Source organism: Grampus griseus, assembly GCF_964374135.1.
Source record: "Grampus griseus genome assembly, chromosome: 20".
Lineage (NCBI taxonomy): Eukaryota > Metazoa > Chordata > Mammalia > Artiodactyla > Delphinidae > Grampus > Grampus griseus.
In genome coordinates, this window is record NC_139014.1 from 21,585,355 (window position 1) to 21,609,047 (window position 23,693).

The window sequence follows — 23,693 nt, forward strand, 5'->3', positions numbered from 1 at the left end:
TGGCCCAGGCCTACACATTACATTCTTATGGGTGGGGCACAGGTATCTGCGTTTTCAATATGCAGGGTATTTCGGGTACGTTGTGCATTTTGGTCTGTGAACTACTATTCCAGGTGCTTAAAGAAATGTTCATTGACCATCCCCCGACCCCCGATCCCTTCCCAAGGCTCCCACGGATGGCACTCCCTCTCCCTTTCCCTTCAGTAAAGCCAGACAAAGCAGGGTCTCTTTGGATTTTTTTTTTTTTTTGTAAAACATTCTTTTATTAAAAGAACAAGTGCTGTTTACGAACTGCCCTTCGTACAAATAACATCCGTTATACAAAGATACAAGATCCGAGTTATGCACAATTCCAGGCTTGGAGGTGACGGGTAGGGGCATTGCCTTTGGGTTGAGGATATAAAGGAGGCTTTAGAAAGAATTAAAAAGGAGCCCCTGGGTTTGCAAACTGTAGCTTCCCCTCCCTGCTCCCCTAGGAAGGGTCTACTACATTGAGACAGGCTGGGGCGGAAAGGGGGGGACAGGCGAGGAGCCAGGGTTTGGGTCTCCAGTCCCACCACCTAAGTCCCAAGTTGGGCTGAAGGACGTGACCAAAGGGCAATGAAGGCACGCCCTCAGTCCCCAACTTTTCAGTAGATCAAGTCAAAGTGGTTGGGAGCCAGACACACTTTTAATCTGGTTTGATGTGACCGGAGGGAGCCAGGGTACTATGCCCCGCTTTCCTGCAAATTCCCAACTGAAGTGACCTTAATCCCTCCAGGCACCTCTCCCCAGGAAATAAATTGGGATAAAGGAGAACTGGAAGCAGGCTGCCTATCCTTAACTCCGGCCCACCACATACCAAGGAAGATGCTGGAAGCTGGCAGGGGGAGCCTGTGCCTTTGAAAACTTGTCTGCATTTCCAGTTTGGGAAAGGGCAGTGTGGACAAGGTCACCCTTTCTCAGAGCTGGCTCTTTCTCTTTCCCAGGCTCTGGCTCCCTTCCTAGGAGTACTTCCCTAGAAGTCAGGACAGGAGTGGGCAGGGGTGCTCTCATCGGCCTCAAGGGAAGGGCGCCTGGAGGCAGCAAAAGACCTAGGAGTCTGAGGGGAAAAACTCATAAACAAATCGGAAAAACTTAGAGAAGAAAAGGCAACCTTTAAAGTGTCATTGTCTCTGGAGAGGATCCATCAGCTCTGAGCTAAGACAGTCAGTGCTTCACAGATACCCCCCACCCCGGCACAGCCCTGCACTCACACCACGCGTCACACACACAGGGACAGACGGACAGCCACAAGGAGGCAGCGCAGTGGGACAGGAGAGCCGAGGACCGGGAGGCCAAGGTCCTGAGGGCTGGTCCTGGCTCTGCCCCTGAGCCCCTGCCCCGCTAGGCTTGGAGCTATCACCTGTGAAGCAAGGAGCTGGCTCAAAAGACACCTAAAGACAGGTCCCTTCCAGCTCTGACATTCGTGCACTAGTTGTGACCTCAAGGCCAGACAGCGGCTCTGCATGCATACTGCAATCACACCTCTGCGCTGAGGGGGATGATGGTACTAAGCGCCACTCTGCATTTTCAAACTCCACTTCCGCCCTGCAAACCACATCCTTCCCTCCCCTAGACAGAGCCATATATAAATCTGCATCCCTTTCTACTCCCCATCCAAATTCATCCTAGAAAAAGGGACTGAGGCTGGGAGCAGGGGCGCGGGGGGGGGGGTGGTGTCTCGGTAGCCATACCCCTTGCACTGGGACCCCACTCCGTCCTGAAGCGCTCCACACCTTTCCTATTATAAAGCTCCCTCGAAAGAGGAAATGCACCACCGCTCTCCTGTCCCCCTGCCCCGAATTGAGGCACAGCACCAATCCATACCCAGCCTGGGTCCCTTCTTCAAATCTAACCTGCCTACCTGCCACTGCACCCCAGCCTGGGGAAGGTCAGAAAACAGAGACTCTTGGAGATGAGAACCCCAGACTCTCGGGTGCTGGAGGGAAGGGGAGGTCTTGGTTCCAGTGCACTAAGTCATTTGGACCTCTCACTCTCTGCCACAGCGGCCTTGGGGTGGATTGACTTCCCTCACTGTCCAGAACAGAAGCTGACTTTGGCTGTAAGTGGGCCGGCCTTGGGCAACGGTGTGGGTGTGAATGAGCAACTCTTCTAAGAATCTCTGAAGGTTATTTTTCTTTTCAGTGGTTTGGGGGCAGGGAGTTAGACAGCTTAATAGATGAAGATGAATAAAATGCTGAATTCTATCATTTCTTTCTAACTGATATTTAGCGTTAATAAAAAGTGAGTATTTCTGAGGTCATCACAACTGCCTCCCCCCTCCCCCCCCAAGCCCTTGCAAGTGCCTAAGAAATTGCCTCTGAAGGATCCCACCCACCCCCTCCATTATCAGCTCCCTAACATCTTACAAAGTCTTATCAACAGGAATATTAATATTATTTTCAGTATCAGAAAAAAACCAGTTGAGCAGCACAGGCAAAAATATATCTGCACTACGTTTCTGTCATTGCCAAAAATATACACATCTTCTTTTCTTTATTTAAAAAACAAAACAAAACCAACAACAACAAAAACCCAAACAGAAACACACACACACACAAATCCACACATGCAAAGAGACTGACTAGACGTGGTCATCAGGGAAGCTGGCCACGCTCCTCCTGGCTCCGACCCCAGTGCACCCGACACAGACACAGGCTTCAACCTCGCCCCTCTCCTGGCTGTCCCACCGGCCCTCAACCTTGGCCACCAAAGGCTCTGGGCCGGTGGAGACTCTTTAAGGTGAGAATTGCCCACTACACCCTGGGGAAATAGCTGGTGGGTGAAGGGACAGTTGTAGGTCAGCATAAGCTTAAGTCTCCCCTGGTGGGTGGGGGTGGGGTGCGGGAAGGCAGGCTGGCTAATCCTGGGAGGAAGGTTTCACTAAAAGAAGTGGCACTTTACCCCCCTTGCCTCATCCCCCAATCCCTGGGGCTCCCCTTTGCCAGGGAAGCAGGACCAAGTATCAGTGGGGGAAGGGGAGCGCTGAGGGGGCACTGAGACCATGTAGAGTCTGGGGGAGGAAAGGCAGGATATTACCCTGATTCAAAGCCCCCAGCCCCCAGTTACTCTCCAGTATTGGAGTACGGTTCTGGTTTTTGTTAACCATTCAGGCCCCAGAGAGAGACCAAAGTTGGTGAGGTGAGAGGGTGCGAACAAGAGCTGGGAGCGCCCCTCTGATACGGCCTCGTCAGAGCACTGCTCCTATCCCTGCCCTCAGCTGCCCGGGCTCCAGCGGTAGACAGACAGACAGACAGACGGACAGACACACGCACACGCATACACGCTCTCTGAGTCAGGCAGCTCCATCTCCCCACCCTCGGCACTCCTAAATCCAATAGTGCAAACAAGGGGCAGGGGATCGAGGGGGCTGGGCCACCCACCCCCTGCCTTCCCCCAGCCCATCACTGGGGCCCACCCCCCAGAGGTAGGGAGGCTTGGCCAAATTTGATGCCATCCTACCCCCTCTTCGGCCCCCCAGTCTGTGGGCTTTTACAAGCTCAGCTTGTGACCCTTGTCGGGGGCAGGGGAAGGGGCCCAGCGAGAAACAGTCCAAGGAAGCCCTCTTGCCATCTGCCCAAGTTGGGAAGAAACTGCAGGTCAAGTAGGGCCACCCCTTCTTCCATAAAAGACTTCTGCGCAGGGGCAGGCCCAGGGCCTAGCCCCCCACTTATCCCACTCAAGTGCTAATCCATTTTACGTGGCGGGTTCAACCAACCCCCCACTTATGCCATGGCCCACTTTGCTCTCTGGGGAACCTCAAAACATTCGCTGAGAGTGGGGGCTCCTAGGCGGGCTTGGAGCCTGTCCTCCTTCTGAGCCCCTCACAAAGGGGCCAGTGCAGAGGGGGAGGGGGGCCAGATGGAAGGGGCTCCCCTCTCAGTCTCAGTCCTCGGCACCAGGAGCGCCCCACACTCCCCGGGCCTCAGCACATGCTCTGGGCCGGGGCTCTCCAGTGTCTGGGTGCAGGTGCCTGCTCCAGGCTGGGACCCCTCAGACCAGGATCTGCCCCTCCACTTGGGGGTCAGCAGGAGCCTGGGTGGCTTTAGCCTTTTTCCTGGTTGGCTGAGGCTCCTTTGTCAGCAGTCTGGAAAAAGAGGAAGGAAGACTGGGGCTTTGGGAGGTGTCTGGGTCCTAACACCCAGTTGAGAATAGCTTCCTGGGTCAAGAAAGCTGACGTTGGGTGCAGTAAGCGTCTGGGCTTTGGCGGCTGCACACCAGGGTCACCTTGTGTGTGTGTGTGTTTGGGGGCGTTGCCCTGCATAGGGCACCCAGCTAAGCAGGCACGTGCCAGCTGAGGCCCTTTGCCCTCAGAAGGAGAAGGGAGGGCCTTTCTTGAAATGGCCCACCCAGAGCATCATCTTCTTCTAAATGGTCCAATCAGAGAGGAAACAGCCTTTCCTAATGGGTCTCCCCAGAGGAATGCCGTTTTCTAATTGGTCCTTTCGCTATTAGCCCATGTGCAAAGTGTATCTTTCTTAGATCTGCAGGAGGGCACCCATGTGCTGGCAGAGGCCCTGGGGTCTAGAGCAGGGCACTCTGCTGCCCTAGGGGTCGCTTCCTTCCTCCTTCTGATGATGCATCTGATGATGTACCTTCTAATGCTCCCTCGCTGCCCATCCAGAAGGGAGACAGGACGGTCCCTCTGCCCCACTCCCGGCCCCTCCCCCAAGCCGGACCCCTTACTTACCCCTCCTTTGGGGCCACTGCCACTGCCATCCGCCCCCGACAGGCTGAGGAAGGGGTTGGTCTGGGCAGTGAGGACTGGAGGTCCGCCTGCTGCTGCTACTGCTGCGGCCGCAGCTGCTGCGGCCATGAGACTTGTGTTGTTGCCGAGCGAGGGAGCCACCAGAGCTCCGGCGGGCAGCAGAGGTGGGGCAGATGCTGTGGGCAGCAGGCCAGGAGTGCCCGCGGACAGCAGCGGGGTGGAGCTCCCGGCCAGCAGGCTGGCCATGGGCAACTGGGAGCCCCCGGCCATCTGCAGCCGCTGCAGCTCCCGCTTCTGCTGGATCTGCTGGATCATCTGGTAGACAACAGTCTGGTGTTCCTGCAAGGGGCCCAGATTGCTTACTGGCCAGTGGTCCCCAGGGTCATCTTGCTCTCACTGGCCTGGGCACCATCCTATCACACTAGGACCATGAGGCAAAAGACCTGGGAGACACTCAAGGTTCTGTCTAACTCCCTCCTCTGGGCCTCAGTCTCCCCACCCAGACCAGAAAGTGGTTGCACACCGTCAGCACTTGGCACAGCCGGGGCCAAGTGCAGGGGGTTTAACATCCCTGGCCCCACCCCCCCCTCACTAAATCAATTCCTCAGTTGCTATGACAACCACAAATGTCCCCAGGGATGGTATGACCCCAAGTTGAGAAACACTGAATGAGGTCAATAGTTTTCAACTCCCCTCTTTTTCATTTGTTTTTTCCCTTAAGAGTCATTTATTTTTGCTTTGAATAGGCAAAGCATTTTCAGTGTTCCAAAACCCAAAGTGATTTATTAAGGCTTATCTTCAGAAATCTTGCTTTTACCCCTGCTGCCATCTGGCCTCTGTAGATAACCAATTGAATTGGGTTCTTATGTATCTTTCTCATATTTCTTTATATGAAAATGAATATTTTTCTATTTTTTCAACTCCCTCCTTTTTAAAAGGAAGAATTCCTTTCCTCCAAAGGAATTTTTAGCAGAACTCAACACACAAGAAAGACCCAAAAGGGGCTGCTCTGGTTGAAGCGGTGTCTGTCACCCGCTTGGCCAGCGCTCTACGCAGACCCCGAAGTTCCCCACTGAAGAGCCTTGGGGCTGGAATTGGAAATGCTCAGTAACTGAGGACTCACCACCCTCCAGAACCTCTCGCTAGGATGTGATCTGGGGCCACTACAGCATCCCTTCCCCAGTGCCCAGGGGCCCCCCCGAGAGGAACACTTATGCCCTCTGACCCCACATGACCCTTAGGGGCAACCTCCACCCAGCCTGGGGCTGCCTCCCTGGGCTGGCCCAGACCCTCTGAGAGGGCCCTTCCAGCAGAGCTGGGGGAGGGGAGGTGGCCCAGGAAGGGAGGGGCATTACCGGGGTCAGCTGTGGGGACGCCAGGAGCTGCTGGAGCTGCTGGAGCTGCTGCTCTTGCTGCTGCAGGAGGTGTCGCTGCTGCTCGGTGAGGCTGAGGCAGGGGGACAAATCACAGACCATGGGAAGGGACAGCGGAACCCTCCTCGCCTGCTCCCCTAACTTCCCAGACTCCCTCAGACCCAGGTGGGGAGAGGCAGGGATGTGAGATATTAGAGGACTAGAGCGAAACGGACTGAGCTCAGAGAGGACAGTGGGAGGGAGGCACATCAGAGGGAAGAACTTTCCCAGAAGGAAAACCTAGGCTAGCTAGGGTACAAGGCATAAACAGACGACTTTGTCCACGGAGAGCTACCATTTGGAGGGCACTCACATCTAACATCTAAGGAGAACCTGGGGTGACTAGATTCTACACCCTGTAAGATCAGAGGACAGCTTTCCTTCTGAGGAACTGTGGGTGTTTGGGGGGATTCCCTCCCAGAGCCAGCCTCCCCCTTCCCTTCCCCAGACTGAGCTCTCCCTCACCTGTTGAGACAACCTGGCAGCTGCAGCGCAGGGGCCCCGCCAGCCTGGCTCAAGCCCGCGGGGTTGGGGGCGGCAGCCCCATTCAACCCCCCCAGGAGCCCATTGAGGGGCAAGGCCCCGCTGCCCGCCAGCCCCCCCAGCAGCCCCTCAGCCAGGGGCATAGCCCCCAGCCCCGCTGCCCCGGGTGCCCGGCCTAGCCCATTCTGTGGCTGGGGCGGGAGCGGGGCAGGGCCCCCAGGCAGGGCCAGGGGCAGAGTAGCAGGGCTCTGCTGGAGCAGGGGCAGCGGTGGGGGCGTGCTGTGGAAGGACAGCGACGAGCTGCTGCGGCTTGGGCAGCCTGAGTGTGGGTCCTGGGGAGGGAGGGGGAAGGGAGGGGTCAGAGGGGCAGGGGGCCAGCATGACCTTTCTGGCCCCCCGGCCCGGCACCCACCAGCATTCTCACAGAGCACAGCCACCCCCCCCTTCCCCCAGGCAGAGCCACCCAGGAAGAAGCAAGGCCCGGGATAAAGGATAAGAATCCAAACAGTCTTCACAAGTCACTTCCTAGGGGCCCAGCATCCCTCACGATGCTTGTTTAACACTGAACAGTGATGACGGTAGTGACCACCTGGTGAACCAGACCCAGGGTTCAGTGCCTGACCTGTACTAACTCGTTACTGCCTTTTTATGGGTGAAACCACTGGTTCTTAAACAGGCTAAACAACTCTGCAGGCAGCTGGAGTGAAAGATTCAGGCTCAAATCCCATGTCCACAATTTAATGGCTTGAGTGGCTTCTCTGTTTTAGTTTCCTCACTCATAACACGGGGGTAAGAGGAGAACCTATTCCATAAAACTATTGTGAAGACAAAACACACACACCCTTTAAAAGTCTCAGCACAAGACGTGACAAAGGGCAAGTATGCAATTAATGTCGGTTACTATTATGACTATTGTTGCCCAAGTCACACATTTAGAAAGTAGCAGGGAGAACAAGAACCCACTTTGTTTGATTTCCAGAAACAACCACAATATAACAATAGCAACGGCTCCCCCAACCGCCAGCAATTACACGGGGATTATTTTGTGTGCAGCTACAACAAACTATAATAAACTCTTCACAAACACTTCTCAAAGAGGCCTTCCCTAACCACCTTATATTCAGAGAAGAACCCCACCCTCCATTCTTTCTCATAGCCCTCAAATTATTTCCATCTTAGTAATTTTCCTGATTTGTAATTATTGATTTTCTTGGATTGAGCCTGTCTCCAGGAGCAAGACTGTCCGATTTGCTCACTCATTGCTTAGCCAATGCCTGGAGCTAAGTAGGCACCTCATAATGATTACTTATTTAATGAAAGAATGAATGGGTCAGTCAACCAATTACTCAGCCAATCACTCCATTGTCCAGCCTCCAATAGCCGCAAGGTAGAGATGCAACTAGAAGGCCCTTGCACCTCCCCACTCCTGCCCGTCCCTGGTGCCCCTCCCCGTGGCGCCCACCTCGGAAGACGTGGACAGCGAGTTGTCCAGGCCCAGACTGTTCTTCCCCGGAGGGCTCTTGCTGGTGCTCAAGGAATCGCTGCTGCCGGCTGAGGGAGGGAGATCACGGAAGGAGGTCAGGGGCTGGAGTCAGGGCCAGTTCCGACCGCACAGCAGAAGCCCCCATCCCCGGGCTGGGTGGGATTCCCCTTACCTTGGGGAGGCAGGCCATAGGGCCCAGGGACAGGGCCGTTGGTGGCAGGCAGGGCGGCAGGCAGGGCGGCGAAGGGCACAGAGAGTTGCACGTTGAGAATCTGCAGTCTCTCTTTCTTAGCCGTAAGGCTCAGGATCTGCTCCTGAAGCCTCTGGTTTTCCTTCTGCAGTGCATGCAGCGCCTTCAGCATCTCCACGACTGCAGACAGAAGGCGAGAGCGCCTGAGCCCCGCGGGCCTGGAAAGGCTGGGGGCGGGGCCAGGTGACCGGGGGCGGGGCCTGGAGGGGCGGGGCCTGACAGAGGAAATAGGACTGAGACCTAGCAGAGAAGGCGCCGGCTAGCGAGGGACTCAGGTGAGTCCTGGGGAGCTAGAGGTGTGAGGACCACGGGTGGGGCCTGAGGCTTGGGGTGGAGTCCAAGTGCTTGGGAGGGAAGGGGCGGGCGGAAGTTGGGGCTTAGTAAAATAAGGGCCAGGAGGTCGTGAGCGCCAAAAGCCCTGCGAAGAGGGGGCGGGCCCAGGAGCAGGACCCAGCGAGGGTTAAAGGCAAGGCCAGCGGTTGGCCAGAGTTAAGGCAGGGGCGGGGCCGCAGGCGGAACCGTAAAGACGTTTGGGGACCTGGGAGAGAAAGGTGACCGAGTCTGGGGGTGTCCTAGGACAGGTCACCCAGCCCGACGTCACCCCTTCTCACTGTTGACTCCGGCCTCGCCATCGCCCTGCTTCTCCAGCAGCTGCTCCATGTTGGTCGTTCCGGGGGCCGCTGGGTCCAACTGGCCGCCCCCGCAGGGTGCTGTCTGGTCGAAGAGTGCTGGGAGACTGCTGATTGGGGACCTGGGGTCAGAAGGGAAAACCGAGCTCAGGCTTACCTCACTCCCCCACTCCTGTCTCCCTGCCCTCCTCCTCCCGCCTTAGGGGTTTCAGTCATCCCCTCTGGATCCCAACCTCTTCCCCGCGCCCGCCTCTCCGCTCTCTCCTCCCTGACAGTCCCTCCACCCCGCTCCCAGCCCCTCCCCCAAGCCGCCACTCTCTCCCTCACATGGAAGACAGACTCTCCTGGGGGGAGGTCCCCCGACATCGGAAGCTGCAGTCCTCCAGGTCTGGCTCTTGGAAGGAGAAGGAGGGCAGGGATCAGCGAGGAAGAGGTGCCGTCGGCCTCACAGTCCCCGCCTGGGAAGTGGGTGCGGGATCTGGGACCGTACCGCAGACCCCTTTCCCCAGGATCTCCCAACCCCAGATAGCCAGTTCTAGTTCTTAAGGCGCTGGGAGCCCTGGCTTGGAAACCCAGCGCCGTGGGAGGCAAAGCCATGAGATCTCGTCCCTTCCTCCTTCTCTAGGCAGAAAGGCTCCTGCAGCCTGGCTACTTTCAGATCCACCTCCTAATTTTTTTCCTGGAAAACTTACAACTTCAGAGTCATAGAAACTTGGGGCCTACGCAGTCCTGAGTTGAACTTGGATATGATACTTACTTGCTGTGTGACCGTGGGCTTGAAACTAACCTCTCTGAAGTGATTGTTACGAGGATTAAAATGAGGTAGTAAATGTGACGCGTTAATCTGAACGGCTTAGCTGCAGCAAGGCCTTAATTACTGCAGCTATTGTAATCAGTTTTATATGACCTTTATATTAATAAACTAAAACATCAGACGTCAAAACCCTCTGTTGGGCCACTGAATTCCACTTTGCGTTTTGGCAAAATACAGTCACCTACTCTGTAGGGTTCTTAATTCTGGAATCAGATTGGCCCCCTTAGGGCTTACCTGAACTGGTAAGCCCCGCCCTCCAGCCGGCCAGGTGGTACCGCTGCACCAATCAGCTCTCTGGGGCTGGGTTGACTCTCCAGGGAGAGGGAGAGGCACTTGTGATCCGCCCCCTTAACTCCTAAATACCCAGAGAGGCTGCTGTCCAGCTGGTGGGATCTCTGTAAACTCTGATCCCAAGAACGCACTAAGAGGCCAGCAGGGAGCTAGGCTACACCGGTAGGAGAACGAGGCTTGGAGCCAGAACCAGAATTTCAGCTGCTGCGCTGCCTTTCCCTACCCCAACTGCCTTGAGCAAGTCATTCATCTCTCTGCCTTTTTGTTTTGTGAGATGGAGCAGTATTTATTCTGCCCTGTCCTGTCCCGCCTCCTCACGGGGGTTTTAATGTGAAAGTGTAGGTTTGTCGTGTGTGGAATGTTTTTTTGCAGGGTGGGCAATGGCCAGAGGGTGCGGGCAGCCAGAAAGCCCTCCCATCCTTTCTGGGGTGACAAGCAGGTGACCGGGGCCCCTCAGGCCTTTGGGGAGAAAGCGGAATGGGGTCAGAGACTCACATACCTGTGTGGCTGCTCTCGGCTTGGGTGAGGAGGGGGTTAACGGCACCCATGGGGGTTCCAAAGATGTGGGTAGAAGGGAGACTAAAGGTGGAGCCAGCCAGAGAAAACACCTGAGGGAAAGGAGGTAGAGTCCAGCCTGGTGGTTATTCTTGGATCTAGAGCACAACTGTGTGCACCGGGGTGGAGGGGACCAAGCGTGCTGGGGAGGAGAGAGGACCAGAGAGAGGGAGAAGTTCTGGTGGTGAGCAAGCCCAATCTCTCAAATTCCCATGGGAAGCTGGGGTCCTCAGCAGGCTGTCCCCCACCTGCCCAGGGATGGCGGAGCCCAGGAGTAAGGCCTCACCTGAGTGGTGGAGATAGAAGCAGAGGAGGAAGGGAGGGTGCTGGTGAATGGGGAGCGGCTGAGGCGGGGCAAGGCCGAGGTCCCTGGGGGCCCCAGAAGGCTGGAGGAGAGGGGGGTGCTGCAGACAGCCCGCAGCATTCCACCACCGTGGGAGATGGGGTCCTTATTACTGGTGTAGATGCCTACAGGCACAAGACAGACACAGAGGGAAGCTTAGAGTCACCCCTCCCCCACGCCCCACCTTAGTCAGGTGGCTAGAGCAGCCTCTCCCCAAGGAGAACACTCCCCTGGATCTGGCCACACACCAGTCTCACCCTCTTGCTGCAAAGATGTCACTTCTTGCTTGGGTGACATCTGCTTGCCATGCCTGCTTATTCCACTGCCCTGCTAAACCTGGAGAATTCCCAGTTTTTCTAATCCCCCAACCCAAACTTGGTTAAGTCCTGTTGGCAATCTCTCCCGCTACAACCATGCAGAAAATGGGTATGGGGGAGTGTCTCAGAGGTGACTGTCACCTGCATCCTTTGTCTTCTGGAGCAGTTTCTATCGCATTTCCTTCTAACTGCATGTTTGTGCCTCTGTCCCCTCACTAGACTGGCTGGGCCCTGAGATACCCTCCATCCCCAAGGGTCACTAACCTGCCCCCAGCAGTGGGGACTCCAGGCTCAGGCTGGGCAGGCTCCCGGAAGGCCCAAAGGTACGGGAGGCCAGACCACCCAGGCCAGAGCTGACAAGGGAACCTCCGGAGAAGGGTGAGGCAGCAGTGGCGGTAAAGCCAGCCAGCTGGGCACCGGGCAGGGAGGGAAGGGCCGGGCCCCCGGTGCCCTCCTTGTTGCGGCTGCCCTTGGGACGGCCTGGCCCGTGTCGGCTCCTCTTGCTGGCTTTGTGCTTCTTCTCCTTCAGGCCTGTCTCAGGGGCCTCCTCAACAGGCACAGGGGCGGCGCTCAGTGTGGGCATCCGCTTGTGGGTGCCTGCTGAGGTCCCGGACCCCGAGACGTGGGGTGACTTATAGTCCCCAGGGGACGGGGCCCGGGCCCGGCCCGAGCTGGAGGTGGTGGTGGAGAAGCGCATGATGGGCCCAAAGCCAGAGAAGACCACCTTCTGCTCAAAGAGGTCAGCCTTGGGGGGCTCGGGGGCTGAGGGAGAGGGAGGAGCTGAAGGGGGGCGCGCTGCGGGCTTGGAGTACTTGTCCTCCTCTGGCTGCTCCAACTTGGGGAATGCAGAGAAGTCAGGGGAACTCTGCAGGGACGAAACTGCAGAGGGGGAAACGGAATTACAGCTGGACCCCAGATCCCCTGCCTCCCTCCCACTCAGTGTGCACTAGTAGAGAGAACTCTGGTCAGGGGATGGGGAAGCTGAGTTTCCTGTCCCAGCTCGGCCACTGTGTCTGTGTCCTGGGACGAGTGTCCCTGCCCTCCAGCTTTCCCACCTGTGATAAAGTAGGAGGAGAATAACTTCCACCCTAGTGAGCTCACTCGATGACTACAGAGATTACAGGAGATTAGAGTTGGTGCTTTAAACGTGGTACCTGACAGCGTAAGTGCAGGGGATAATGAATATGGTTATGGGGGTTGGAGAGGTGGGCCCTGAGGGAGACCGGAAGGGAGTTCCACCTCGAGAGGAGAGGGCTGAGGGGAGGGTGTGGATGGGAGTCACTTGGTGGGGATCCCCCCGACCCCAACCACTTTAGGAAGCAAATGAGACGCAAACCAACATAAAAAGGCCCTTGGTAGAAAAGCTCAGGGCCAAAGACTGTCCCGCTCCCAGCCTCCTCCGGGACGCCCACACTCACCTGCAGGCTGGAAGGGCCCCCCAGAGGAGGAGGAAGAGGAGGAGGAAGAAGAGGAGGAGGCGGAGGTAAAGCTGCTCACACCTTTCCCACTGCTCAGCTTCTTCCCCTTGTGACTCAGGCCATGGCTGGAAGACTTTTTCCCCTTTGAGTCCCTGCTGCTTTCAGAAGTCTCCTGAGTGCTGGCCTCGTGGTGGGAGGAGGAGGAAGCTGAGGAGGAGACCTGAGGGAAGGAGGAGAAGAAGGCTCGAGGCCGGCCCCCAGGGTCTGGGCTCACCCTGACTTGGGAGCGGAGCAGGACACAGGACCTAGGGCTCTACTGGGGGAGCCCAGAGTTAGCTTCAGGAAGGATTTTCGGGCAAGGGGATAGTGGCAGGAGCTCCTAGACCGGGGAGATGGGGGGCAGCTCTGTAACTTCTGGGTGTGAAGAGTTGGGAGCTCTGAACCCAAGAAACTGTCTGTCCTTCACCTCGGGCAGGCGAGAGATGAAAACAGTCTCAGAGTCTGTACTGATGCACGTATCTTCTTAGTCACTCATTTAAGAAATACTTAGGGGCTTCCCTGGTGGCGCAGTGGTTGAGAGTCCACCTGCCGATGCAGGGGACACGGGTTCGTGCCCCGGTCCGGGAGGATCCCACATGCCGTGGAGCGGCTGGGCCCGTGAGCCATGGCCGCTGAGCCTACGCGTCCGGAGCCTGTGCTCCGCAACGGGAGAGGCCACAACAGTGAGAGGCCCGCGTACCGCAAAAAAAGAAAAAAAAAAAGAAATACTTAGGCCTAAAGGGCTGGACTTGTGTTGGGAACTGGTGTACGCAGGGAAGAGGAACTTCAAGGAGAATGGCCTCATTCCTGGGCCCTCCAGTCCCCACCACTCCCTCCATGCTCACCCCCAGAAGCAGCCACCTGGCCGACAGCCTGCTCCCCGGCCACGCCATGCCCTTCCTAGACAACCTGAGCTTCCATGCCCAGCCCTCTGCCCGGAGAGCCTAGCCTTCCTCTTCCCGGGAAACATCTTCTCCTTCCAAATCCAGCTCGAGAGCCCCCTCTTCCGTGAAGTCACCCTATAGCTACCTGGGGTGGAACAAATCTTTCTGTCCTCTTATTTCCGGGTATCGTGTACCCACCCACGTCAGCCATCAGGTGCCACACTGTACTGCAAGATACGGTCCCCCACGTCTGAGGGTGGCAGCCGTGGCTGGAAGAGCGGGGTCTCTGGGGTCTGTTAGCCTGGTGGGTTCTGCCGGTTACCACCGTGTTATGTTGTGTGGTCTCTCAACCTCACCGAGCTTCAGTGTCCTTATGGGGCTAATTATGCCTATTTGGAGAATTATGAGGACCACAATGCCAGACACATAGTATGGGGTCAATAATGAGGATGATTCTGATGGCATGGCTGCTAGTGATACACTGCAGAGACAGTGTCCTGTGGTGGTTAAGAGAACAGGCCTTCAAGCCCGACTGCCCGGGTTCAAATCTTGACTCCACCACTCCCTAGCTGTGTGCTTTTAGGCAAATGACTTAACTTCTCTGTGCCTCAGTTTCTTCATTTATTAAATGGGGTTAATAAAATACCTACTTCATTGGATTATTTTGAGGATTAAATGAGCAAATCCCCCAGGCATCCCCTCCATCCCCCTGTTCCAGAAGGGAGCCTGGCATGTGGTGAGTGAGTTAGGGCTTTGTATTACTACCAGGGATGGCTTTTCCTCCTGGTGGAGACCAGGTATTCAGTAAATGAACAAATGCCAGAGGGAGGATGGATGGGAGAATGAGAGCCACCCCGTGCTGCCCCTTCCTGGGCGGAGCCCTGGTCTCTTGTCTTTTTCTTTGTTCTTTTCAACAGCTGGAGTTCTGAAGGGAGCCAGATGTGGTTATGAGAGCAAGGGAGGAGAGGGCCCAGGGGGAGGGGTGGCTGAAATGCTGGGGTGGGTGGAGGGGGATGGGCAGAATGCTCCAACACATCCAAAGGGATGCCCAGCCACTGGGATAACTCCTAGATCTCTGGCCCTCTCTTTCCCCCTGCCTGCAAACCCCAGGGAAAGACCAGAGGGCGCAGACATCAAGCTTTTCCAGGTGAGCCCTGGGCAGCAGGGAGGGGAGAGGGTTACTGGGACAGTTGCCACAGCAACATCACCCTGGAAACCTGATACCTGAGCCTCCTGCTAAGATGCCCAGAGCTCTGCCAACCTCCTGAGGCCAGTGGAGGTGAATGGGGCAGTAATGGTGACAGGAGGAGGCAGCGTCTCCAGGCCCCTGTTCTCCTTCCATGGGGAGGACGGGCTGGAAGGAGGGGCAGGGAGGGCTGCTCTGGCTTGGATTAGCCATTCCCTGGCCTCGGATAGGGCCTGCTGGTTGCTTATCCAGATGTTGCCAGTTTCTGGAGTCAGGCCTGACATGCCATGCCCCTACCGGGAAGGTGGGCTCGGTGAGGGTTTCAGGGTGTGGTCCACAGGCCTGCCCCGCAAGCCATCAGGGGCCACACTTTCAGTCCCTCCGGCCTGCATGGAGCGGGCTTTTGGTTAGGCGACAGGCTCTGGGCAGCCTCCTGATGCGGAGGACGGATGAGAGTGAAGGGGTCCTCTCTGCCTCTCTTTGGGGAAATGGGCCCCAGAAAATCAGAGAAGCACCGTGAGTACCGTACCTGCAGACAGGAGCCCAGTGCCGAGGCCCTCTGTCTGGACAGAGGCAGATGTGAACATCTGGCAGCCAGCAGGCAGGGTGGTGCCCCCCACCCCACCCCTACCTCTCCTGGTTGGGCTGAGGAGCAGAGGCCCCTCCTGGGCTAGAAGAGGAGTAGAGCGGGGCGGGGTGGGGAGCAGAGGCATATTAACATGAAGCTGAGGAGGTTCCCAGGGGTGCTCACCCTGACCCCTCGCCCCGTGCCTCCCTCCCGCTGCGGTGGCCATCCCTCCTGGGTGTAGGCAGCAGTACCTTGTCAGCAGTGGGGACCACAGGTGGGGTGAGGATGCTGGGGGGTGACTCAGGCCGCTTCTTGTGCTTCTGTTTAAGGCGTTCTTTGTCCTTTCGACTCTGGGGAGGAAGAAGGGACTGGAACTGATGTTGGGGAACAGTCTGGGTCAGGATAAACACAGCACATGCGTGTGGGGAGTGGGGTCCTTTCAAGGACAAGGCTTTGTGGGCACCATCTCCCCCTATGGAGGGACTGGGGGACTTTGGCGGGACAGGAGTGGCCCAGGCAGGTTCCTCTGAGAGCCGACAGCCCTTCCCCCTCCTCCTCACTGCCTGCTAAAAATAGCCCGTCCCATTATCATGCCAGCGACACAGAGCACCGCTCATGTGAGCACACACCCGGGACACCGAGCTGTGCGGAGGGACGGGGGCCGGGCACACCGTGATGTGTGGCGGGGACGCAGGCGTGTGCACTTACAAACTGGACCGACACATGGCTAGACTGTGGCGTGTGTGCAAATGTTGGGGACACTGTCATGTCATGGGGAGGACACGGAGGAACCACACAGATACAAAGAGCCCCAGGGAAGCCAAGCCTTCGCCTCACCCTCCGTGACCCTCACATGTCACTTCCTCAGTCCCCTCTCTGCCCTCAGTGGCCTCAGAGGAAGGAAGGGGGTAGGCCCTATGGCCTTCCGGAGACCTGGGTGGCTTCTTGAAAGAAACAGGTGTTTGTGAGTGGGCAGGAGGGGTGGAGGGAGAAGACTTTTACCTTCTTCTGGCCCCTCTCGTGGTGGGAAGGGTGCTTCTCCTGCTGCGTGGACGGCGAGGCCGACCTGCTCCTCCGGCCAGCGATAAAGCCGCTACCGCCTGCCCCTGTGCCTCCCCCTCCTCCGCTGCCTCCCCCGCTCGCGTGCCGGGATGTTTTCTGGGGAGAGAACCGAGAGGAACTGCCATAACCTCCTCCCACTAGCCTAGGAAAAGGTTCCTGAAGATCAGGGACCCCCCACCCCCACACTGCCCGTCACTAAGAGGACCCTGTGTCCTTAATGATACTCTGCTCAATGGAAGTGCATTCCCTAGACTGGAATCCTGGTTTCCCCGCTGGCTTGTCCAGTGCACAAGATTCAGCAGCAACTGAGGCCCAGAGAGGTGGGGCGTCTCGGCCCAGCAACGCACGGATGGAGGCAGCCTCTCACTCTCCGCCCACCTCTTCTCACGGTGCCCTCTCGGTCCCTCTCAGGCCCTGGGCCACGGCCCACTACCACCTCCTTCCCTGGGGTGGAGGACATACAGGACAGCCCTCATGGGAGCCCCTGCTCCCCTGTACTCCATACCCCATCCTCTCCTCCAGACACTTTGCTCCAGCCATCACCCCTTCTCCTTTGTTCCTGGCCCTCCACCAAACACAGTGGTTCCTTTTGTCCCAAAGGACCTGCTGCCCTTAAGAAGCGGAGGCGGGGGGGGGGGGGGGGGAGTAAACATCCATAAGAAAAACCCAGACAACACTTGTGCTGCCATTCCCCCCGGCCAGAGCCTTGGACTCCCCACTGCCTGGGCTGATGGCTTCACCTGTCCTAGACTTATAGCTGTTCCCTGTAAGGCCACCCACTACCTCCCAACCGTCAAATGCAAGCACTAATTTCAGGCCTCGTCTGACCCCATCCCTCCCCAGCGGTGGGCACTGCTTCTACTCTGCTGAGCTCTGAACTCCCCACCTCATGGTTCTCTTCACACTTGAGCCCCCTACCTGATGGGCACCCGGGGATTCCAGCCCCAGCCTTATATACCTGGGGCTGCCACTACCACCCTGCCTGGGGGCCTCACAGCCACCAAATCTGAACATCCCCACTTGGCACCTCCTATGAACCAAACCGAGCTCCCTACGTTGTCTTAAGTTGATATCAAACCCTGCACCTAGATGACCCTATGACTTATGATCCAAAGTAGGACACTTCTGAAAATGAAAGGGGGAGCTATTAATAATTACACCAGGGCAAAAGGCACAAACTGGGACTCTCCGGGGCAGACCAGGACATATGCTAGCCCTACAGAAGCGTACCGCACCACCTGTTCACAGCGCCCTCAGGTGCTCAAGCCTCATCCACCCAGCATTGAGAGCCTGAATCCTATGTGCCACCCTCAACTCCTCCTTCTCAGCTACCCTGACATGTAGGCAAGTCTATCTAGAAATGGTTCTAGAACCCAGCTTCATCCCTCCATCCCCCCTTTCTCACAGCTGTCTCCCAGCCGCGCCCTGGCCCTTCAAATCTGGCTTCACAGTGGCTGCCAGGGTAATCTTCCTAAAACACAAATCTGATCGTGTTACCCTCTTGCTTTCAAGCAGCCTTATAAGCCTGTAGCCTGGGGGTGAGGTCCAAGCTGCCTTCCCAGTCAGGCCACGGCATACCTCTCCAGGACACCCCACAGCTTCTGGAAATGCACGTCTCTCCACAAACATGGGTTAGCACCCCTTCTCCCACCTCTCCTTGGGCCCCTGAACCTGGGGCAGAAGCAAGTCCAGCTCTGGCCCTCCTTGGGCTTTTTCGCCTCATCTCCTGCCTTGTCCCTCCCCCACACCCTGTTCTGCCGCTTATGAATGCTTTCTCATCTCGGGACTTTACCCACGCCAGTCCCTCTGCCTGGGATTCCTTTCTCTCTGTCTCTGCTTAGTAGGCTGCTGAGGAGCTTCAGACTGTCTGTTCTGAATCCCACACACCAGCTGGGAGATAAATAACAGAATCTTAGTGGGTCTGAGCTTACTCATCCATAGAAACGGGGAAATGCAGTACACCTAGTTCTTAGGGTTTGGGGGACGATCACACAAAAAAACACACATAAAGAGATTAGTACAGAGGCTGGGACACAGCGAGCCCCACAAATGTTGGCTCAGCTTAAATGCTGCCTCTTCCTTGAAGCCTCCCAGACTCTGACAAGCAGGGCCTGAGCTCCGTCCTCTGGATGGAGCCTGGTTCGGCTCTGATTCACACCCCTCAACTGTGCTTCAATTATTCCTCATCCAGTGGCGAGCTCCTCAAGGGCAGGGACATAGTTCCTTCCACGTCTGTCCTCCCAGCCCCAGGCACTGGCCTGGCCTGGAGCCCATACCCTCTAAACCATGGCTGACTGACCCATTCATGCCCAGATGAAACTCACCATTTTGCTGAAGTGGTATTTGCAATAACCACAGTACTTGACATTGTCGACCTCCAGCACTTCCTCCTCACACAGCAGGCCTGCCATTTGGGCACTAACCGAGAAAGGTCAGCCTGAGAAGGGTGGCCACGAACCAGACCGGCCACCTCCCCTGCACCCTCCTAGATCCCTGCGGGGGTGAAGCCAAGACCACCCAAGGAAAGCACTGCCCTCATCTCCAAAGACACAGCAGCTAGCATGAACCTCTTTAGCAGCCCCCCATGGCAAAGCTCGGAGGGGGTTGGTACAGCTGGCTAGAGGACCCTTCAGGGTGGGTGCAGGGCAGGCGGGGCTCTCACCAGGTGACATGGAAAGCTTGTCGACATCCGTGGCGGTTACAGGTCATGCAAGCTCCTGAGGCTGCCTTGCTTTCCCGGCCCTGCTCCTCACAGATGTAACATGTCTGCAGGATACAGTACAATCGTGCCCTCCTCCCTCCCACCTGAGGGATCCTTTGGTCTCCCCCCTCAATTCCATCCTCTCCACGTGATCCTAAGTCAGGGCTATCCAACAGCACTGTTGGTGGTGATGGAACTGTTCTCTACCGCACTGTCTGATGCAGCAGTCACAGACCACGTAAGGTTACTGAGCACTGGAAATGTGGCTAGTGTGACTGAGGATCTGAATTTTAAATTCTATTTGATTTTAATTAATTTACATAACCACATGTGGCCAGTGGCTACTATACTGGACAGTGCAGTCCTTGGACGGTGAGCCCGATAAGGCCAGGGACTGTGTCTGCCTTCCTCACCGGTGAGCTCATCCCCACCTCTGGGCCTTTGCACATGCTATTCCTTCTGCCCGGTACCTGGAACTCTCCCCCCTCATCAAGGATGGCTCCTTCTCATCCCCCAGGTCTCAACCAAAATGTCTCTTTCCTTGACTACTTTATCTAAAGTAAGCCCCCCCCGCCCCCCCGCAAGGTATCCTTTATCTCAGTACCTTGTTTGTTTTCTTTACAGCACTTAACACAAGTTGCATTTAGTTTATTTGCCTGTTTATTGATATCTATAGTCTTCCCACCCAGAAGTGTGAGTTCCGTGGGGCAGGGAGCACACCTGTCTTGATCAATCTAAACACTGTGTGTCTAGCATCTTGCCCCAGTTTTGGCACATAGTAGGCACTCAGTAAAATGTGCTCAGTGAATGAATAAGTGAACTGCTCGCTAAGGTCTACCTTCAGGCAGTACTTCTGCAAGGGAGCCTACTATTTCACTTGAGTTCCAGAGCACGAGCATGAATCTATCAGTGGAAGGTGCCTACCCTCCTCCTGAGTTCCCCGAAAGTGTAGGTTGGACAGAATCAAATTACACTGGATGAAGGAAGGGCTGGAGGGACCCAAGAATGGTTGGCTAGGGAAGGGACTGGTATGGGGCACGGTAGGGGCCGCTGACCTTGTTGAAGCGATCATGAGGCACGTACTGCAGCACGATGGGCTCCATGGTGAGCACGTTGGCAAACTGCACCTCAGGGATGTAGAGGGCACACACCACGTGGGCCCAGCCTGGGGCAGTGTGGGGCTGGCCTCAGCTGCGATGGCGAGCCCAAGACCCCCACCTCTCACAACCCCATACTGCAGATGGTCCCCTCCTCCATGGCCTTCCCATCAGACTCCACTGCCAGCCAGGGAAGGGAAAGGAAACCAGCCTCTGCATTCCACCCCCACCCACAGACCACTCCTGCCTTCCCAGACCCTGCTCAAGGGGCCTTGCTGACCTCAGTAAATGAGCCCTGGGGCTCAGCACCCCCCTCACCTCCATTGTCAGTCCTCTTCAATGCCCCATCTTTGTGTGGGCACAGCTCACACCTCTGCCAATAAAAGGGGGCACAGGGGTTTGGGAGGTGGGCTTTCCCAAAGCGGGTGGGGGATCTGCTGAGCTGGGCCCTCCCTGAACACATTCAGAGGGCCCCAGGATGCAATGATAAGATGTCTAAGGAGGAACTGGTGGGGGTACAGAGAAAACAGGATTGACCACGAGTGATCATTGTTGAAGACGGGTGATTCACATCAACGTGAGGTTCATTAGAGCATTCCCTCTACTTTTGTACAGGTTGGAAACTTCCCATAATAAAAAGCTCAAACAAACAAGCAAACAAAAATAAAAGGCCCGGTGCCTGAGGTGACGCAGAGTGAGGGATAAGCTGAGGGACAGATGGGGTTGGTGATAGGTGTGCAGGAAACAGGAAATCCTGTGTGACAGTCCCACCCCAGCCTCAGCCTCAGAGTCCCCCAGCGCGGTGGGGAGTGGGGTGCTCAGGTGTACAGAGGGGGGAGGGGCCTCAAACTCACCACCCTGGCTGCTCGCTCCTGAGACTCACATTTCCTGCAGAACCAGGGTCCTGTTGGCACCTGGACGATGCCATAGCAAGCTGGGGATGAGGGAGGAGAATCACCAAACAAATCTGTCACCAGGGGCTGTTCCCAGAATAACCGGGGGAAGGGGGTGACTCTAAGGAACTAGGCCAGGGGGCTGTTCCCAGCCTGGGGGGCACTCACTAGACAGCAGGACCACAAGGAATGCCCAACAGCACGCAGCCAGCTTTCAACCACACAACCAAGTCCTCCAAGCAGAGGTGGCAAGTCTGAGTCCTTGACCTTAAACTTCTAGAAGATCCTCCCCTCATGCCCTTTCTGTACCCAGCTTTCTGTTTCCCAGCTCCTGCCAGGACCAGTCCTCATCGTCAGGAAGAGAAAATCAGCGGAACAACATTTACGATAGACAAACGCGTTTTGTTGTTATTGGGGGGGGGCATTTCTTAAAGGGCCAGTAATGTTAGAGGCGGGGAAGTCGGGGGTCTAGGGAGCTCATCTTCTGCCACTAACTATAATAGGTACAGCTCAAAAGTCAAGGCCGAGAGCAGGTGCAGTGCAGGTAACCAATAGGAGAGTGGCGGGAAGACCCGACAGCGACAGGATTAAGGGCTGTCCCAGGAAGGGGGGGGGCAGCTGGCTGTGCCAGACAGGCGGGAGATGCCAGTCTGCGCCCTCGGTAAGATTCCTCAAGGAGTTAACTCCCGAACCATGTGCTGCTGGGGGAAACTCCAAACCTCCCTCTTCTCTATTCCCGGCCCCCTGCGCAACCTCTCTCCTATCCGCAACTCTTTCCCGGAGGATTTTAGGAGTCCCCTCTCCCCTGGGACCCTTCTCCTCCCTTCCCAATTCCGCTCCTCCCAGTATCCGGAAGCTGGAGGGGAGGATGACCCCCCCCCCTTGACCTCTCCCTCCGAGAGCCGGGACCAAAATAACCGGGCGGGAGGGTACACCTCGCAGGTAAACATTCTCCAAGCAGCCCCGACGCTGACGGTGTGGGGCGCGTTGAGTGCACTCATTGGCCCCTAGACTGTCCCCAAACTCCCTCAACTTGGGGTGGGGGGCGCGGGACTGGAACAATAGGCAAGAAAACAATGCCTGACCCGGTCCTCCAGGACCGGGCGGGGGCAGCCCCCCGACTCCTCCCTTCTCTTCAGGTGGGGTGGGGGAGGGGCGCCCGAGCCCCGGGAGGTCTCCAGAGGGCGCGGCCGGGGGCTCCCTGCCCACGCCGCCCCCTGGGTCCCTCCGCCCCCCCCGCGGGCCACCCCCATACCTTGGTGGACAGCCACGCTGCACGCGTGCCCATCACAGTAGACCAGCGGATTCTCGGCCCAGCCCCTCTCGTCCGAACATACGCAGCAGCCTCCTACCATCTCCTTCATACTCCCATGAGCTCCCTCCGGGGCTGGGGCGGGGGGCCGGCCGGCGGGGGTCGGGGGTCAGGGGGGGAGGGAGGGAGCGGGGGGCCGCGCGCCTCCTCGCTCCCTCCTCCTCCTCCTCCGCCGCCGCCGCTTCTTTTCTTTGCCTCCTCCTTCCTCCTCCTCGGCGTCCTCCTCCTCCTCCTCCTCGCTCGCTCTGTCTGGCCGCCCCCCCCGCCGTGCTCTCGCCCTCATGCCCCGACGGGCCCCCCCCCAACAATGAGACCCGCGCGCCGGGCTCGCCCCCTCCGCGCCGCACGCCCAGCTACCAGGGCCGCCCGGCCGCCGCGCAGCCCGGGCCCGGCGGGGGAGGTGCCGAGTGGCACATCGCGGGCGCCCGCCCGCCCCGCGCCGCCCGCTCACGCGCCGCCTCCCCGGCCCCCCTGCCCGGCCGCGGCAGCCATGGCCGCGCGCCTCCGCTCGCTCGCTCCCGGCCCGCCCGCCGCCCGCCGCCGGGTAAAGTCTTAGGTTCAGGGAACAAAGCCTGGCTTGGTAGGGAGCTTTTCTCTCGCTCGCTCCGCGCTCATTCTCCCTCTTCCTTTTTCTTTCTATGGCTCTCGGTTGGCGCTCCTGAGCCCTCCATCTGCTTGCCCTTCGGTCTCGGCCCCGGGTCTCCGATTCGCCAGCCCCTTCCGCCCAGGTCTTCGTCTGCGACTGTTCTTCAACCCCAAGGAAACTTGGAGGTGGAGATCAGGGGAAGGGGAGCTAGAAGCAACGGAGCGACGTGGGCTGCTCACCCCTCGGTGTGCGGGGGTCTTTTTGGGTGGCCGCTCGAGGGCTCTTCCCTCGGAGGCCTGTCTGGAGGGTAGACAGTGTTACACGCAGACATTTGTTCATTCAACAAATATTTATTGAATGCTTACTATGTGCAGTCGTTGAGATAGAGCAGTGAACAAACGGGTGTTCCTGCCCTCGGGGAGCTTCCGGTCCAGCTCACAGGCACGCACGCACGCACAGGGACTCAGACTCCTCAGAAGCACGCCGAGGCACCCACAGACACACAGACTCACTCTTAGCTTCATCCAGCCACACTACCCTACCCTCCCAGAGGGGCACACCCCCGGTCCAGCCATTCAGGCGCGCTTAGAGACCCACGCGAGTTAGAGAGCCACTACTGCGGAAGTGCTCACGAACAACAC

The 23,693-nt window shown here is 57.4% G+C and overlaps 1 protein-coding gene across 3 annotated transcripts; it reads right to left on the minus strand.

The window, feature by feature from the left end:
• Positions 1 to 128: 128 nt before the first annotated feature.
• Positions 129 to 22,566, minus strand: MLLT6 (MLLT6, PHD finger containing). 3 transcript variants are annotated; one of them, XM_082678553.1, is made up of 20 exons: positions 22,410 to 22,566; positions 21,145 to 21,195; positions 20,580 to 20,634; positions 20,220 to 20,329; positions 19,126 to 19,229; positions 18,788 to 18,881; positions 16,404 to 16,559; positions 15,653 to 15,751; positions 12,725 to 12,944; positions 11,571 to 12,185; positions 10,933 to 11,114; positions 10,591 to 10,699; positions 9,314 to 9,380; positions 8,969 to 9,108; positions 8,280 to 8,477; positions 8,087 to 8,175; positions 6,607 to 6,956; positions 6,085 to 6,175; positions 4,712 to 5,068; positions 129 to 4,108 (listed from the first exon to the last, which is right to left on the minus strand). In XM_082678553.1, the coding sequence occupies exons 1-20, from the start codon at positions 22,440 to 22,442 to the stop codon at positions 4,067 to 4,069; spliced, it is 3,162 nt and encodes a 1,053-aa protein (XP_082534679.1). In that variant the 5' UTR covers positions 22,443 to 22,566; the 3' UTR covers positions 129 to 4,066. The 3 variants fall into 3 exon arrangements, with proteins under 3 accessions (XP_082534679.1, XP_082534678.1, XP_082534680.1); XM_082678552.1 differs by having other exon boundaries at positions 21,116 to 21,195; XM_082678554.1 differs by lacking the exon at positions 6,607 to 6,956 and having other exon boundaries at positions 21,116 to 21,195.
• Between the last annotated feature and the right edge of the window lie 1,127 nt (positions 22,567 to 23,693).